General features: G+C 39.3%; 1 protein-coding gene across 1 annotated transcript in view; it reads left to right on the top strand.

Annotated features, from left to right (window-relative positions):
- Window positions 1-16,475, top strand: part of CCDC152 (coiled-coil domain containing 152) — a 39,545-nt gene that overhangs the window by 22,299 nt on the left and 771 nt on the right. Inside the window, exons 4-7 of the mRNA XM_069556430.2 lie at window positions 2,749-2,813; window positions 9,193-9,295; window positions 14,657-14,784; window positions 16,134-16,217. Of these exons, the coding sequence (XP_069412531.1) occupies window positions 2,749-2,813; window positions 9,193-9,295; window positions 14,657-14,784; window positions 16,134-16,217 (380 nt within the window). The remainder of the gene's footprint in view (window positions 1-2,748; window positions 2,814-9,192; window positions 9,296-14,656; window positions 14,785-16,133; window positions 16,218-16,475) is intronic.

The following is a 16,475-nucleotide window of genomic DNA, read 5'->3' as shown; positions in this document are numbered from 1 at the left end:
CCTCACCACACGCTAAATCAGGACTGACTTTTTCCTGATCTAAGTATATCTGATTTTCCTTAAAACACCTAGTGGTTAACAAGAGTGAATATAGAAAAATGTGAAGCACCACTCCTTCTCCATCATGCCTTGTCAAGAGAAGAGTTTTGGTTTAAAAAAAAAAAAAAGTCAAAATTATAATAGGTATGAAATAATAGGGCAAATTGAAGATGCAAACTGTATTTTACTTATATTCATTTTTTCCTAAATTTTACTTAATAGGGCATTATATAACTATGGTTCTCAATAATGTTGTTCAAAGATTAAATCTTCCTTTCCTTCTAGTTTAGCTTAGCTTACTATATCAACTCATCTTCTTTTTAAAAATATTTATTTACTTATTTGGCCACACCAAGTCTTAGTTGCAGTGTATGGATCTAGTTCCCTGACCAGGGATCGACCCCTGACTCCCTACATTGAGAGGTCAGAGTCTTAGCCACTGGACCACCAGGGAAGTCCCTCATCTTTTTTGTACAGTGGTTTTGTTTCCCTCACCTATCCTAGAATATAAACTATACTAATCCTCAAATACAGATCAATCCAGCCATATACTTGCTTGACTTATAGTGCTATAGGCACTGAAGGCTATTGGTAAAAAAACATAAATTGCAAAGTCATTTTGAGTCCCAGTTTCACATGTACCCTTAATTTATCCAGGCTTTTAAATTTTTCATCCTTTAAGTCCCAAACTTTAAATATTTCTTTCTCTTTGAACCTACTTTACTATTTCATAGAAAAAATGAAAGCTGTCAGACATGAACTACCTGATTTCCTGTCACCCACTATCCCTTCTTCCCAATGCACTTCCTCCAGTGTATTCATACACAGACATATCCTTACTTCTTCCTCCTTAGCTTTGAAGAAAAAAAAATCCTTCTTCCTATCCAAACTTATTTTTCCACTTAACTCTCATCTCTCTTCACCTCTCTCTTCTGGGATGTTGCATCTTCTATTGTCCCTTCCTTTCTCTCTTCCGTTTCCCTCTTTCTATTGGTCATTCCTCTCAGCTTTTAAACAACTCAGACCTCTCTCATCTTTTCAATAAACACAACAAAGTATCCTTGATTTAGGATTTATTCCCTCCAATTACTCTCACTCTTTCCTTTTGCAATAGAATCTCAAGGGAATGGTCTGCACTCACTATCTCTATTTCCTTACCTTCTTCTAGTTTTGGGGCTTCCCTGATAGCTCAGCTGGTAAAGAATCTGCCCGCAATGCAGGAGACCCCTGTTCGATTCCTAGGTCAGGAAGATCCACTGGAGAAGGGATAGGCTACCCACTCCAGTATGCTTGGGCTTCCCTTGTGGTTCAGCTGGTAAAGAATCCACCTGCAATGTGGGAGACCTGGGTTCAGTCCCTGGGTTGGGAAGATCCCCTGGAGAAGGGAAAGGCTACCCACTCCAGTATTCTGGGCTGGATTAGTCATACATGGACTATACAGTCCATAGGCTTGCAAAGAGTCGGACATGACTGAGCTACTTTCACTTTCACTTCACTTTTCATCTAGTCTTCAACTTAGAACAATTGGCCATCTCCCAAAGATTTCAGATTCAATGTTCTCTAATTTCCCCTTTTATTGCATTTACTGCCATGGATAATAGCCCCCATAAACTCTCTTCTCTTAGTAACACCCTCTCCTGTATCTCTAGACACTTCTTAGTCTCCTTTATAGGATAGTTTTCCTTTAGCCACCTCTAAGTGTTTCTCAGCCTATAAGAAATATTCTCCTGGATATCTCAAGCATTTCAAATTTGGCATGATAAAGATAGAGATCCATCATTCTATTCCTAAAAATCTTCCTATTTAAATTTTTCCCAAATTGATTAACAGTTTTCATTCACTCAAATCAGAAACCTAGAAGGCAAAGGTTCCCCTTTTGCTTTTGCCGCTGTTATCCAATCAGCATTAAGTTTCCTGGTAATTCTATCATCTATATAGTTATCTTTATTTTCCATTGTCTCCTACTGCCAGTGACCTAATTTCGGCTCCATTATTTCTTACTTGATCTATTACTGATGTATGGACATCCTCTGGGGTCAGCCCCTTCCCTATTCATCCTCTGCACTGCCAGATAATCTTTTTGAACATGTAACTAATCGTTTCATTTCACTGTTCAGAATTCTTTGATGAGTCTATAACCTATAAAATAAAATTCAAAGTTTTTCATCTAGAATCTGTCTACCTCCTATAAAGTTACTTTCCCAATCTGTTTAACACATTCTGCTTATAATTTACACTCCAACAATACTGTACTTGAATTGTAATTTTCCCAAATGTGCTATATTGATTCAAGCCCAAAGTCTTCTGGATATTTTTATGTATCTAGAATGCATCCCTCCAACTTACTATTTAAGTCTCAGATCAAGTGCTTCCTCTTCTACAAACCCTTTCCTGACTTAGAACTGACCTAAGCTTTCCTTCCATATCACCCCACCATATTTCAGACACACTGCCATTACCAAACAGTTATCACAGCATTATCATAACTGTTTACACATCTGTCTTAACACTAAGCTGTAAGTTCTTTGAAGAGCAATAATTTTTTTTTGTTTCAGCATTCCCAATGTCATTCACAGAGCCTAATGTGTAGTAGATTTTGTATTCACATGTTTAATATATACATGAACAGAAACTTGATGGGTTGAAAATATTCCCATATTATTTGAAAAGTTCTATATATTATAATACTCTTCAATGACTTTTACACAGGTGAAAATGAACAACTAAAAAGAAATGCTGATCTTATGAAAGAAAAGTTTAAAATGCATGAACAGGTGAGTTTATGTGTCTTTATATTCAATCAAATACCTGTGGAGCATTGTCTTCCCAAATTAAGGGAAAAAATCATTTTTAATTAATATAGGCAGCCAAAAAGATACAAGTTTTGAAGACCCTCAGTGTTTTACAAACTAATGCACTAGTATACTGCTTGCATTACTTTCTTTCGAACAAAAAGGGATACAACAATTTTGCCATTTATTTTAAAGTTATGTTAGAGATTTTACTCTTCAGTATATTCTTAATTAGCACTCTATAAAATCTTGTTTATGATAAAGTAAATGCCTTCAGTATTTATGATTTGAGTGATCTATTGAAATTTTATGGACCCATCCAAATGAAGAGAGCATTTTATGTGGGTCACCAATTAATTTTCTCCCAAGAGCCAGCATACACTCTGCTATTTTTCTTATCTCCTATAAGAACAGCATCATGATAGTAATTATAGAACATAAAACCTAGTGCCTAGAACATAAAATATCCTCAATGAATATAAGTTCCCACCCCTCTGCTCTTTGGGAGGTTTATTATGCTAGTTTTTTCTCATCTCCCAAGAGCCAGTATGTCAAACTCTGGCAGATCTAAGATTTCCAAAACTCAGCTTAGATCTGTATCCACCTTAGAACTTCAGCTTGAAGAATCATCTCTGTTTCAATCTGGTTCTTCATTTAAAGAGCCTTTGAAGAAACACAAGCTAATTGTGTAAACATGCCAGGGCTTCTAGGTAATACTCAGGAGTAATGAATGGCATCTGATGTACTCTTGGAAAACTTAGCTTCTCATCACACTTTTCCTTTATATCTTTCCTTTATTTTTCTATCCTTTTCATATCTTTCCTCTACATTTCAACAATAAATGTAGTCAGGGTGTAATTGGAACAGAAAGGGAGAAAACTTTTGCCTCCTCTTCTAAAACATCAAATTGTAGTATACTTCTTTGTCTAAAATAATATGAATTTTCAGAGGAGTGGGAATGACAGAATAAACACCATAACCCAAGAATCTGAGCTTATTAACTGCTGTCCAGAGCAAACTAAAGATTACCTCAATCTAAAGAACATTCTCTAGTACAACACCTCCAGGCACATCCAAGACATATGGAGAACCACTCCCTAGAAATAAACTTTGGAGTTACTTAACAGCCATAATTACGAGACTGGAAGATTTGTAACTTGTATATGAAGAATGCTTGTGTTTTATAAGACGATATAACCAGAAGCTGTCCCTTGAAATTTAAAGTTCTCAAGAAAGCAAATGAAAAGAAGGCAAACAACAAGAACCTGTTGGAATTTTGTCCCCTTAAAAAGAATGGACTCTTTGGGGCTGTTACAGGTTACACTAGAGGAGAAGATATTCTGGGAATCTGGGAACTGAAATGGACTGGAATGGGTGAATTTAACTCAGATGACCATTATATCTACTACTGCGGGCAGGAATCCCTCAGAAGAAATGGAGTAGCCATCATGGTCAACAAAAGAGTCCGAAAGGCAGTACTTGGATGCAGTCTCAAAAACGACAGAATGATCTCTGTTTCTTTCCAAGGCAAACCATTCAGTATCACAGTAATCCAAGTCTATGCCCCAACCAGTAACACTAAAGAAGCTGAAGTTGAACGGTTCTATGAAGACCTACAAGACCTTGTAGAACTAACACCCAAAAGAGATGTCCTTTTCATTATAGGGGACTGGAACGCAAAAGTAGGAAGTCAAGAAACACCTGAGGTAACAGGCAAATTTGGCCTTGGAATGCGGAATGAAGCAGGGCAAAGACTAATAGAGTTTTGCCAAGAAAATGCACTGGTCATAGCAAACACCCTCTTCCAACAACGCAAGAGAAGACTCTACACATGGACATCACCAGATGGTCAACACCGAAATCAGATTGATTATATTCTTTGCAGCCAAAGATGGAGAAGCTCTATACAGTCAGCAAAAACAAGACCAGGAGCTGCTGTGGCTCAGCTCATGAACTCCTTATTACCAAATTCAGACTTAAATTGAAGAAAGTAGGGAAAACCGCTAGACCATTCAGGTATGACTTAAATCAAATCCCTTATGATTATACAGTGGAAGTGAGAAATAGATTTAAGAGCCTAGATCTGATAGAGTGCCTGATGAACTATGGAATGAGGTTCATAACATTGTACAGGAGACAGGGATCAAGACCATCCCCATGGAAAGGAAATGCAAAAAAGCAAGATGGCTGTCTGGGGAGACCTTACAAATAGCTGTGAAAAGAAGAGAGGTGAAAAGCAAAGGAGAAAAGGAAAGATATAAGCATCTGAATGCAGAGTTCCAAAGAATAGCAAGGAAAGATAAGAAAGCCTTCCTCAGCGATCAATGCAAAGAAATAGAGGAAAAGAACAGAATGGGAAGGACTACAGATCTCTTCAAGAAAATTAGAGATACCAAGGGAATATTTCATGCAAAGATGGGCTCAATAAAGGACAGAAATGGTATGGACCTAACAGAAGCAGAAGATATTAAGAAGAGGTGGCAAGAATACACAGGAGAACTGTACAAAAAAGAGCTTCACAACCCAGATAATCATGATGGTGTGATCACTCACCTAGAGCCAGACATCCTGGAATGTGAAGTCAAGTGGGCCTTAGAAAGCATCTCTATGAACAAAGCTAGTGGAGGTGATGGCATTCCAGTTGAGCTATTTCAAATCCTGAAAGATGATGCTATGAAAGTGCTGCACTCAATATGCCAGCAAATGTGGAAAACTCAGCAGTGGCCACAGGACTGGAAAAGGTCAGTTTTCATTCCAATCCCAAAGAAAGGCAATGCAAAAGAATGCTCAAACTACTGCACAATTGCACTCATCTCACACGCTAGGAAAGTAATGCTCAAAATTTTCCAAGCCAGGCTTCAGCAATATGTGAACCGTGAACTTCCTGATATTCAAGCTGGTTTTAGAAAAGGCAGAGGAACCAGAGATCAAATTGCCAACATCCTCTGGATCATGGAAACAGCAAGAGAGTTCCAGAAAAACATCTATTTCTGCTTTATTGACTATGCCAAAGCCTTTGACTGTGTGGATCACAATAAACTGTGGAAAATTCTGAAAGAGATGAGAATACCAGACCACCTGACCTGCCTCTTGAGAAACCTATATGCAGGTCAGGAAGCAACGGTTAGAACTGGACATGGAACAACAGACTGGTTCCAAATAGGAAAAGGAGTACATCAAGGCTGTATATTGTCACCCTGCTTATTTAACTTACATGCAGAGTACATCATGAAAAACGCTGGACTGGAAGAAACAAGCTGGAATCAAGATTGCCAGGAGAAATATCAATAACCTCAGATATGCAGATGACACCACCCTTATGGCAGAAAATGAAGAGGAACTGAAAAGCCTCTTGGTGAAAGTGGAGAGTGAAAAAGTTGGCTTAAAGCTCAACATTCAGAAAACGAAGATCATGGCATCTGGTCCCATCACTTCACGGCAAATAGATAAGGAAACAGTAGAAACAGTGTCAGACTTTATTTTTCTGGGCTCTAAAATCACTGCAGATGGTGATTGCAGCCATGAAATTAAAAGACGCTTACTCCTTGGAAGAAAAGTTATGACCAACCTAGATAGCATATTCAAAAGCAGAGACATTACTTTGCCGACTAAGGTCCGTCTACTCAAGGCTAAGGTTTTTCCTGTGGTCATGTATGGATGTGATAGTTGGACTGTGAAGAAGGCTGAGCGCCGAAGAATTGATGCTTTTGAACTATGGTGCTGGAGAAGACTCTTGAGAGTCCCTTGGACTGCTGGGAGATCCAAGCAGTCCATTCTGAAGGAGATCAGCCCTGGGATTTCTTTGGAAAGAATGATGCTAAAGCTAAAACTCCAGTACTTTGGCCACCTCATGCGAAGAGTTGACTCATTAGAAAAGACTCTGATGCTGGGAGGGATTGGGGGCAGTAGGAGAAGGGGACGACCGAGGATGAGATGGCTGGATGGCATCACTGACTCGATGGACGTGAGTCTGGGTGAAGTCCAGGAGTTGGTGATGGACAAGGAGGCCTGGCATGCTGCGATTCATGGGGTCGCAAAGAGTAGGACACAACTGAGTGACTGAACTGAACTGAGAGAAGAACCTAGTGAGATAGGAGCCTGGTACCAGCCCAGACCTTTAAGATAGGCTTCATGCCTTGAGACTACAGTGAAAATCCTCATCTTAACAAACTAATGGCAACATGTCAGGTGGGAAAATCAATGGAGAATGAAAAGACATGTAGATTTGTCTCCTAGAGTTTCCCAGAGCAGCAACTGCTTAGTGCACCCATTTGAGTCAGGAGTCATTTATGAAAGCCATTGTGTAGTTGTCCATCTAGAAATCTAGCTACAAGCATTGGAAATATAGCACAGTCTATGAGATTGACCCCTTCAGTCACCTAACTTTAATCACAGGCAATGGTTGGATAGGTTCAGCCATTCCTGCAAGTTTTCTGGCAAACTAAGTAGCACAAGTAGGAATCCTGACTGTATCCTCTTGAACTTAAGGAAATTTTTAATTTTTACTTATTATATAAATTAATCTTTATTTTTAATTATAGCTGCTTAAATCAATGGATCTTGACTTTTTTTAATCTCCTCAAATACCTGAATATACTGAATATCTATCAGTATAAAACCCATGAACCCTGATAACAAAGTGCTCTCAAAGGCACATGCATGCATCACACATGATTTTGCATACAATTTCAGGAAGTTAACAGACCCTCGAAAACCCTGGGTCTAGGGTAAGAACCTCTAAAAAATAATTCTTACTAGCATTCTCATTCATTGAATATATATCAAGCGATATACACCAGGAGATAGCAATCCAACAGTGAGTAAAAACAAAGTCCCTCCTTTTATAGTGTTTAACACACATGCGTGCCCAGTCATGTCCAACTCTTTGCGACCCCATGGACTGTAGTCCACCAAGCTCCTCTGTCCATGGGATTTTGGCAAGAATAGTGGAGTGGGTTGCCGTTTCCTCCTCCAGAGGATCTTCCTGACCCAGGGATCACTCTCATTACTTGCATCTCCTGCATTGACAGGTAGATTCTTTACCACTGGTGCCACCTGGGAAGTCTTAGTGTGTTTATTAGATTTTTCTGGGCCTCTTGCCTTCATTATTATCTCTTTCTTACTATCCCACTTCGCTTTTATTCTTCCTTCTTTCCTTTACTCCTCTCCATTTAGAAATATACCTCTGGAAAAATTGAAAATTTAATCTCTCTGGTGGATTTCTCTTTCCACACTTCTCTCAATGCTACTCTCCAGGGACTTCCCTGGCGGTACAGTAGATAAGAGTCCACCTGACAGTACAGGGGGCGTGAGTTTGATCTTTGATCTGGGCGGATTCCACATGCCACAGAGCAGCTGGGCCCATGTACCACAACTACTGAAACCCATGTGCCTAGAGCCTGTGCTCTGCAACGAGAGAAACCACCACAATGAGAAGCCCCGGCACCCCAACTAGAGAGTAGCCCCTGCTGTCTGCAACTAGAGAAAGCCGTTGTACGACAATGAAGACCCAGCACAACCGAAAAAATAAACACTTTTTTAAATGCCACTCTCCTTATGAGCATAAAATCACTTCTCTGCGTCAACAACCTATGAAACTAACCTCAGAAAGCTGTTGACCACTTCCCAGATCCCAAATTCATCCTCTTTAGCCTCCTCATAAAGCTGACCCTTACTATAGATAATGCTTAACCTCCTCCTGGTAATTAGGGATGTTTATATAATTGTCAGAAATGGAAATTCAGCCCATATTCAAAGAGATTCACCCTATGTCAGGATAAACTTGCTGCTGCTGCTGCTGCTGCTGCTGCTAAGTCACTTCAGTTGTGTCCAACTCTGTGTGACCCCATAGACGGCAGCCCACCAGGCTCCCCCGTCCCTGGGATTCTCCAGGCAAGAACACTGGAGTGGGTTGCCATTTCCTTCTCCAATGCATGAAAGTGAAAAGTGAAAGTGAACTTGCTCACTGGCTATCAAATGATACATAAAGTTGGCTCTACAATATAGTTTGGCTTTTTTTAAATATTTTAATGTTCATGGCATTTCTGTACACACTTAAAATATTTTGAGCATCTATAATAAGTGATGAGAAGCATCATAGATAAGCATCATAGATAAGCACCATAGATATGGTGATGAGAATTCAGGAGGCAAAAATAAAAAATCATTGTGCCTAGATGATCTGTCTACTTGAACAAGAAATTGGTCCTTCTCAAAATTAAGCATTCAAACAATGAACAATATCTTTCCTCTCTAGATATAATTATAATCAAAAATTAATATAAACTTTGAAAATTTCATCTAATCAAAAGATGTGAACACATACTTAAATTGAACAATGAATATATGTTTTAATCTACAGGAACATAGGAATAATATTGCAAAACTTATGAGTGAAATGAAAATCAAAGAGGAGGGACATAAGATTGAAATAAAAAAACTTCATCAAGATATGCAGAAAAAAGGTAAGTTTTTATTTTTAATTTACTGAATTCTAAGATACCGTCTATGCCAGCAAATGTGGAAAACTCAGCAGTGGCCACAGGACTGGAAAAGGTCTGTTTTCATTCCAATCCCAAAGAAAAGAAATGTCAAAGAATGCTCAAACTACTGCACAATTGCACTCATCTCACACACTAGTAAAGTAATGCTCAAAATTCTCCAAGCCAGGCTTCAGCAATACGTGAACTGTGAACTTCCAGATGTTCAAGCTGCTTTTAGAAAAGGCAGAGGAACCAGAGATCAAATTGCCAACATCTGTGGGATAATCAAAAAAGCAAGAGAGTTCCAGAAAAACATCTATTTCTGCTTTATTGACTATGCCAAAGCCTTTGACTGTGTGGATCACAATAAACTGTGGAAAATTCTGAAAGAGATGAAAATACCAGACCACCTGACCTGCCTCTTGAGAACCCTATATGCAGGTCAGGAAGCAGCAGTTAGAACTGGACATGGAACAACCTGCTTATTTAACTTCTGTGCAGAGTACATCATGAGAAATGCTGGGCTGAAAGAAGCACAAGCTGGAATCAAGATTGCTGGGAGAAATATCAATAACCTCAGATATGCAGATGACACCACCCTTATGGCAGAAAGTGAAGAGGAACTAAAAAGCCTCTTGATGAAAGTGAAAGAGGAGAGTGAAAAAGTTGGCTTAAAGCTCAACATTCAGAAAATGAAAATCACGGCATCTGGTCCCATCACTTCATGGCAAATAGATGAGGAAACAGTAGAAACAGTGTCAGACTTTATTTTTCTGGGCTCCAAAATCACTGCAGATGGTGACTGCAGCCATGAAATTAAAAGACACTTACTCCTTGGAAGAAAAGTTATGACCAACCTAGATAGTATATTGAAAAGCAGAGACATTACCTTGCCAACAAAGGTCTATCTAGTCAAGGCTATGGTTTTTCCAGTGGTCATATATGGATATGAGAGTTGGACTGTGAAGAAAGCTGAGCGCCGAAGAATTGATGCTTTTGAACTGTGGTGTTGGAGAAGACTCTTGAGAGTCCCTTGGACTGCAAGGAGGTCCATCCAGTCCATCCTAAAGGAAATCAGTCCTGGGTGTTCATTGGAAGGACTGATGCTAAAGCTAAAACTCCAGTACTTTGGCCACCTCATGCGAAGAGTTGACTCATTGGAAAAGACACTGATGCTGGGAGGGTTTGGGGGCAGGAGGAGAAGGGGATGACAGAGGATGAGATGGCTGGATGGCATCACCGACTCAATGGACATGAGTTTGAGTGAACTCCGGGAGGTGGTGATGGACAGGGAGGCCTGGCGTGCTGTGATTCATGGGGTCGCAAAGAGTTGGACACGACTGAGCAACTGAACTGAACTGAAGATACCGTAAAAAAAACTTACATGCATATATAATTTTTTCAGTAATTACCAATATTATTGAATAAACACTGCCTTTACACATCTCAATGTAGGTCTGTTGCTTTCTGTATATTTATGTGATATAAATTACATCTATAAATTGGACTCATGGAGTTTGAATTTAACATTATTTAATATGAGATAGTTAATATTATTGTAAAATTAGTATAAAATGTAAGTTAGCTTTGATATTTATATACTCATTATATTGAATATAATTTCACTAATGAAATATTCTTCCTTCTGCAAAGTAGGTCTCATGAACTAATGTTGAGAGTTAACTGGTTTCATAAAGGTATTAAAAAGTTTCTTAACAAGCCTAGATGCACACCATATGCAAAAATTAACTTGAATAATAGGTCTGAATGTAAACCTATATCTATAAAACAGCTAGAAGAAGGCATAGCAGATAATCTTTGTGACCCTGAGTTAGCCACAATTTCTTACAAAGAAATAAAAAGCACAAACAATAAAGGAAAAAATTCTAAATTGAACATCAAAAATTATTAACTTCTGTTCTTCAACACAAAAGAAAGTGAAAAGACAGGCTACATACTAGTAGATAATATTTACAAATATATAACTGATAAAGAACTTATGTTCAGAAATCTATAAGGAACTCTTAATTCAATAATAAGTCAAACAACCCAATAAGGAAATGAACAAAATATTTGGACACAGATAATATATACAGGTGAAAATAAACACATAAAAACATGTTCAACATAATTGGTTAGTAGAAAAATGCAAATTAAAACCACAGTGAGATACCACATTGTACCTTCTGTTCTTGTTCAGGCACTCAGTCATGTCTGACTCTTGCGACCCCATGGACTCAAAACTTCAATGCCAAGTGTTGGTGAGGATTTAGAGCAATTAGAATTCTCATACATTACCAGTGGGACTGTAAAATTACACAACCACTTTAGAAAAGAGTTTTGCAGTTTCTTTGGGTTCTCTGAGAAGCAGATGCCTAGAGAGAATTAGACATTCGAGAGATTTATAAAGGAAAACATTTGTGAAGGTAGATAGGGAGAAAACTGAGGGAGATGGGTTAGCTGTTACAAGTCAAATCGATGTGAAAAAGAGAAGGAAGAAAGGTGTGCTGGACAGGAGAAGTCAGTCTGTGACACATTTATAAGAAAAAAGTCAGCAAAGTTGGGCCAAAGTTGCCCATCAGCCAGGTTCTGCAACTGTCAGGAACAAATCTGCCTTAGTATCCATGCCAAGTTCAGTCAGTGGCTAGGAGCAGCTCTTGGGAATCGAGACCTCAGCATAAACATGGTCATGAAAACCAATGAGTCAGTTACGTTCCATGCAGGTGGAGATCTGAAAGATGCATTTTCACGGGCACAGCAGTTCCGTCCTTATGCTACACGTACCTCCTTCTCCATAGGAGTTCAGGCAGCAGGTTCTCCATACTTCTGTGGACATTTCTTCCGCAGGAGAAACCTAGAAGAGGGGTTGTTGAAGTGTTCCTCCTAGGGACCTAACTGTGTATTTTCAGCCAGCAGGTTCTAGACCAAAACCTTGGTTCAGGTTAGGGAACCAAGCAAAGAATAATTCTTAACGGGGCCATGTGCCCTCAGCCTCCTGTTCCTCCATTCTTATTTCTTTTGTACTTGTTAAGCAGCATTTACTGCTCATCTGTTAACTCACTCGACGATTCTCAAAAACACCCCTTTGGCTGCTTTCTGACCTTTCTGGTCATTATGATAATTGTGGCCTCCTGGCTTCTGGCAGTTAAGCACCATCATCTGGCTTCTATAACTTGGTGGGGGAAGGGGGACACTCATGACTATTAATGAGCCCAACTTTATAACCTCTTACTGTCAGACCTAGCTTGCAGATAAGAGTGAAAGTTGAACTTCTTGGTGATGCTGGTTTGTCTCTCACCAGCACATTCCCTGTGGCTTAATCAATAGTGTGTCTTCTGTGTCCTCCTAAGGAACATAGTCTTTGGTGCGTTTTCTTGCCTCACAAGATACATCTACTCAAGCATGCCAACTTTTGAGAGCTTCCTTATACCTTTCTCGCTAGCTGCCAGGGCATCTCAGGTGTTGCCACTTCACTCTGTTTTGGCCAGTACTTTCTCTAGAGGTCTAAGGCTACTCCAACAGAATTTGCCCTATCCTGGGTCCTTGCTACGGTATTATGTCCCCTGACCCTAAAGAGTATCTTCAAGTCCATGAATTCTTGCTTACCTAGTCTTAATTTCTGTCGTCTTCTATCCTGCACCCTCAAAGTGCCTTCTCAAGGGTATTCACATGGCTTTTCCCAATACAATCTAGCTAATTCTTGCAGCTCTTTGGGGCATATTCACTTTCCCCACTTACCAGCCCCAGTATTGCCCCAGCCAGGTGATGCTGAGCTTTAACCCTAGCTATTGGCCTAGCCACCAAAAGAGGAGGCCAGGGCCGCTCTGGAGAGGAGCCTCTGCAGCATCTTTCATCAGCTAAGCTAAGGGCTAGCTCTTACTAGGAAAAAGTAGGTCACTTCTGCCAGTTCTGAGCATTTAGGGGAGCTGTCAAAGCAGTTTCCTCATAGGCATTGATCCAGATATCCCTGTCTTATTTTTTAGGATATTAGGTGTTTCCAACCAGGATTCTAATTTAACATGGCACACCTGTTTCGGCTGAGCATTTAAACCCCTCTGGAGTTCTGCAGCTTTAATGATAAGATTCTGTTGCTCAGCTGTGCCTGCGCTTCCACTAGAGTTCATAAGAGCCTGTCTGTGGGCTTCCAAAGAGACCCTCTGACTCTCTCGCCTGTTCTTTAAATCTTTACCTTCTAACAGCTCTCAGTTTCTTATTATCCCAGTGCAGGTAGATGTAAGAGACACAGGTTCAATCCCTGGGTTGGGAAGATCCCCCAGAGGATGGCATGGCAACTCACCTCAGTATTCTTGCCTGGAGAATCCCAGAGACAGAGGACCCTGGTGGCCCATGGGGTCACAAAGAGTCAGATACGACTGAACCAGCTGAGCATACACACACAGGAGGTCAATTTAATTTAGCGATAAATAACTCTCCTGTCTTTGTGGGCTTTGTTTCTCTCATCTTTCAAACGCCTGAACTATTATACCTACAAGGCATTCACCTCCACCAGGACGTTTTTCCCAGATAACTGCTCATAAAACCTTCAGTGGGCTTCCCTGGCTCAGTGGTAAAGAATCAGCCTACCAGTGCAGAAGAGACGGGTTCAATCCCTAGGCTGGGAGGATCCTCTGGAGAGCATCCTGGAGAAGGAAATGGCTACCTACTCAAGTATTCTTGCCTGGGAAATCCCATGGACAGAGCCTGGCAGGCTACACTCCTTGGGGGTCACAAAAGATTTGGACATGACTTAGCGACTAAACAGCAACAACAAAATCTTGAGTAATCAGACCCCTGTGGTGTACTAGGAACTCCCAGTCCTCCACATACCACTGATGATGGTGTCCTCTTCCTCACAACGTGGTACGTGCCCATCCTAACTGTTTCTTGTGCTAATTCAGATCCTCCAAGGAACCACCGAGATGAGAGTAGAAAATTCAAAGAAATTTATTGGACAAAAATGCCTATGAAGGGAAATAGTGAGGAAGCCAGAACAAGCTGGTAAAGCTCTAGTCATCCTGTGATATGAAGCCCTCTATACATAGGAACCCAGGCTTTGTGTCTCTCTTTAACCAATAAATCTCATATTCTCCAGGCATTCAGAGAACATTATTCTCTAGATATTTAACAGTACAAATTAGTTTACTCATTCAAAAGCATTCAATGGGCAGCCCTTTTGTTTCAATCATTTTTAAGGGGCTTGTTTAAAATATATAAAAGCTACCCTGCACATAAACAGTTTCTAAAATACATTTTTATTAATAAATTGTACTTTCTTGTCATTTTTTTAATACAAAAAAGTAATCTAAGATTTTTGAAATGTTAAGGTGAATTTTTTTTATTCAGTCAAATTAAGTGAAGAAAAGAATAAAGAACTGATAGAGAAAAAGGAGTTGGAAATTTCCGAGTTAAATGCAAAGTTAAGAACTCAAGAAAGGGAAAAACAAAATGAAATGATCAAACTACAGCTAGAGGTAAGTGTTTAAGGCTCTGCTGAATTTGAGGATGCATCCCTTAGTCTAGGCCATTCTTTGTCATCACAGTGAGGTAAATTTCAGGATTAGAAACAACCTTGAGACAGTTTCACACATGCTTATTCTTCATCCATAGCATGCAGTGCTCAAACCCTGCACAACTGTTAGTTACTGCCTTTCAGCACTTGGCCTCAAGGTGGGACTCTTCAGTCATTCAAAAGATGCTGATTTCCACAGAGGGTACTATCTCCTCTGGCTGCAGAGACAGCTCAAAGATTACCTACATTTGACAGCTGAGTCTATGCAGCCTTTTTAGGATTACCGTTCTAGCAGTAGGGAGAGTGTTTTTAATCCTTAATGTTACTCTCTCCTCAGCAGTAATTGTGAAACCCTGATGAACCGACTGGAAGTTTTTCATTTACAATAAATAACTTATTTTTTTTCCTAATAAATGTGTAGAAAGATAGATGGTGAAGAATCTGCCTGCAATGCAGGAAACCTGGGTTCGATCCCTCTGTTGGGAAGATCCCCTGGAGAAGGGAACAACTAGCCACTCCAGTATTCTGACCTGGAGAATCCCATGGACTATATAGTCTATAAGGTCACAAAGAGCCGGACATGACTGAGCGACTTTTACTTGCTATTTATCTTCATTGTAACTATCCATTCTCTCCCCAAACCAGAACACGATCTCACTGAGTTTATTCTTAGTTCACACTGAGGCTACACTAAACTCAACCTGAAGGAAAAATAATGGAAGATTTTGCAAAAAAAAAAAAAAAAACATGACCTGTAAGAATGGCCCATGAGAATTTTTTTAACCTGACACAGTTTAACGTCAAACCAGCAAGCATTCAAACTAAATCAGTAAAATCATATCCAAATTCTATTTAGCCTCACAGTTTCTATAGAAGGGTATTTAAATGTTTTCACATGAATGTTGATTACACTACATTTTCTTTACAAAATACACCCATAGTAACATGAAAGTATTTTTATCTACCTTTAAGTTAATGAGATTCTCAACCCTAGTTAACTGGATTATTAACCCTACATGATAGAATCAACGGATGTCTTGAGGAAAAATGCTCCTGACCCCACCCCAGAATCTCTAAGGTACTATCCAGGTATTCGGTTCTTTAAAAAGCCTGCCCAGATAATTTTTAAGTACAGCTGGGGTCAATCTTGTTTGGGTAATCCTTGTTCTGAAGACTTTTCTATCTTCTGTTATACAGTGAATACACTTGAACTACAGATTATACATCTAAGAATATAGTGTATTATATTTATAGAAACAATTGTTTCATTTAACTAGAATGTTCTCAACTTTCTTTTTAAACTTGATTCAGTTTGATGCCAAGCTAGCAAGAGTTCAAACTAAAACAAAATCATATCCAGATTCTACTGTTTCACCACACAGTATCTACAAAAGGGTACGTGACTTTTTCTTCCATGACTGTTGCTCAAAAAAATTCATGTGTTTCCATAAAAGTTATATTTAAAACAATATACTTAGCAGTTTTCCTGAAAATATATTTATCCCACTATGAGAAAGACATTAAATTTTTAATAATCTTCGTAAGTTACTTTCAATTTGCACTAGTAAATCTTTGTAGTAAATTAAAACATCAGACAAGTCCTTTGACTCTTTGGACTATCTCAGGAATTCCACAATGTATTTTGAACTAAAG

Source organism: Ovis canadensis, chromosome 16, assembly GCF_042477335.2.
Source record: "Ovis canadensis isolate MfBH-ARS-UI-01 breed Bighorn chromosome 16, ARS-UI_OviCan_v2, whole genome shotgun sequence".
Taxonomy (NCBI): Eukaryota; Metazoa; Chordata; class Mammalia; order Artiodactyla; family Bovidae; genus Ovis; species Ovis canadensis.
Note: the sequence above shows the minus strand (reverse complement) of the source record. Positions and strands in the feature narration are given on the sequence as shown.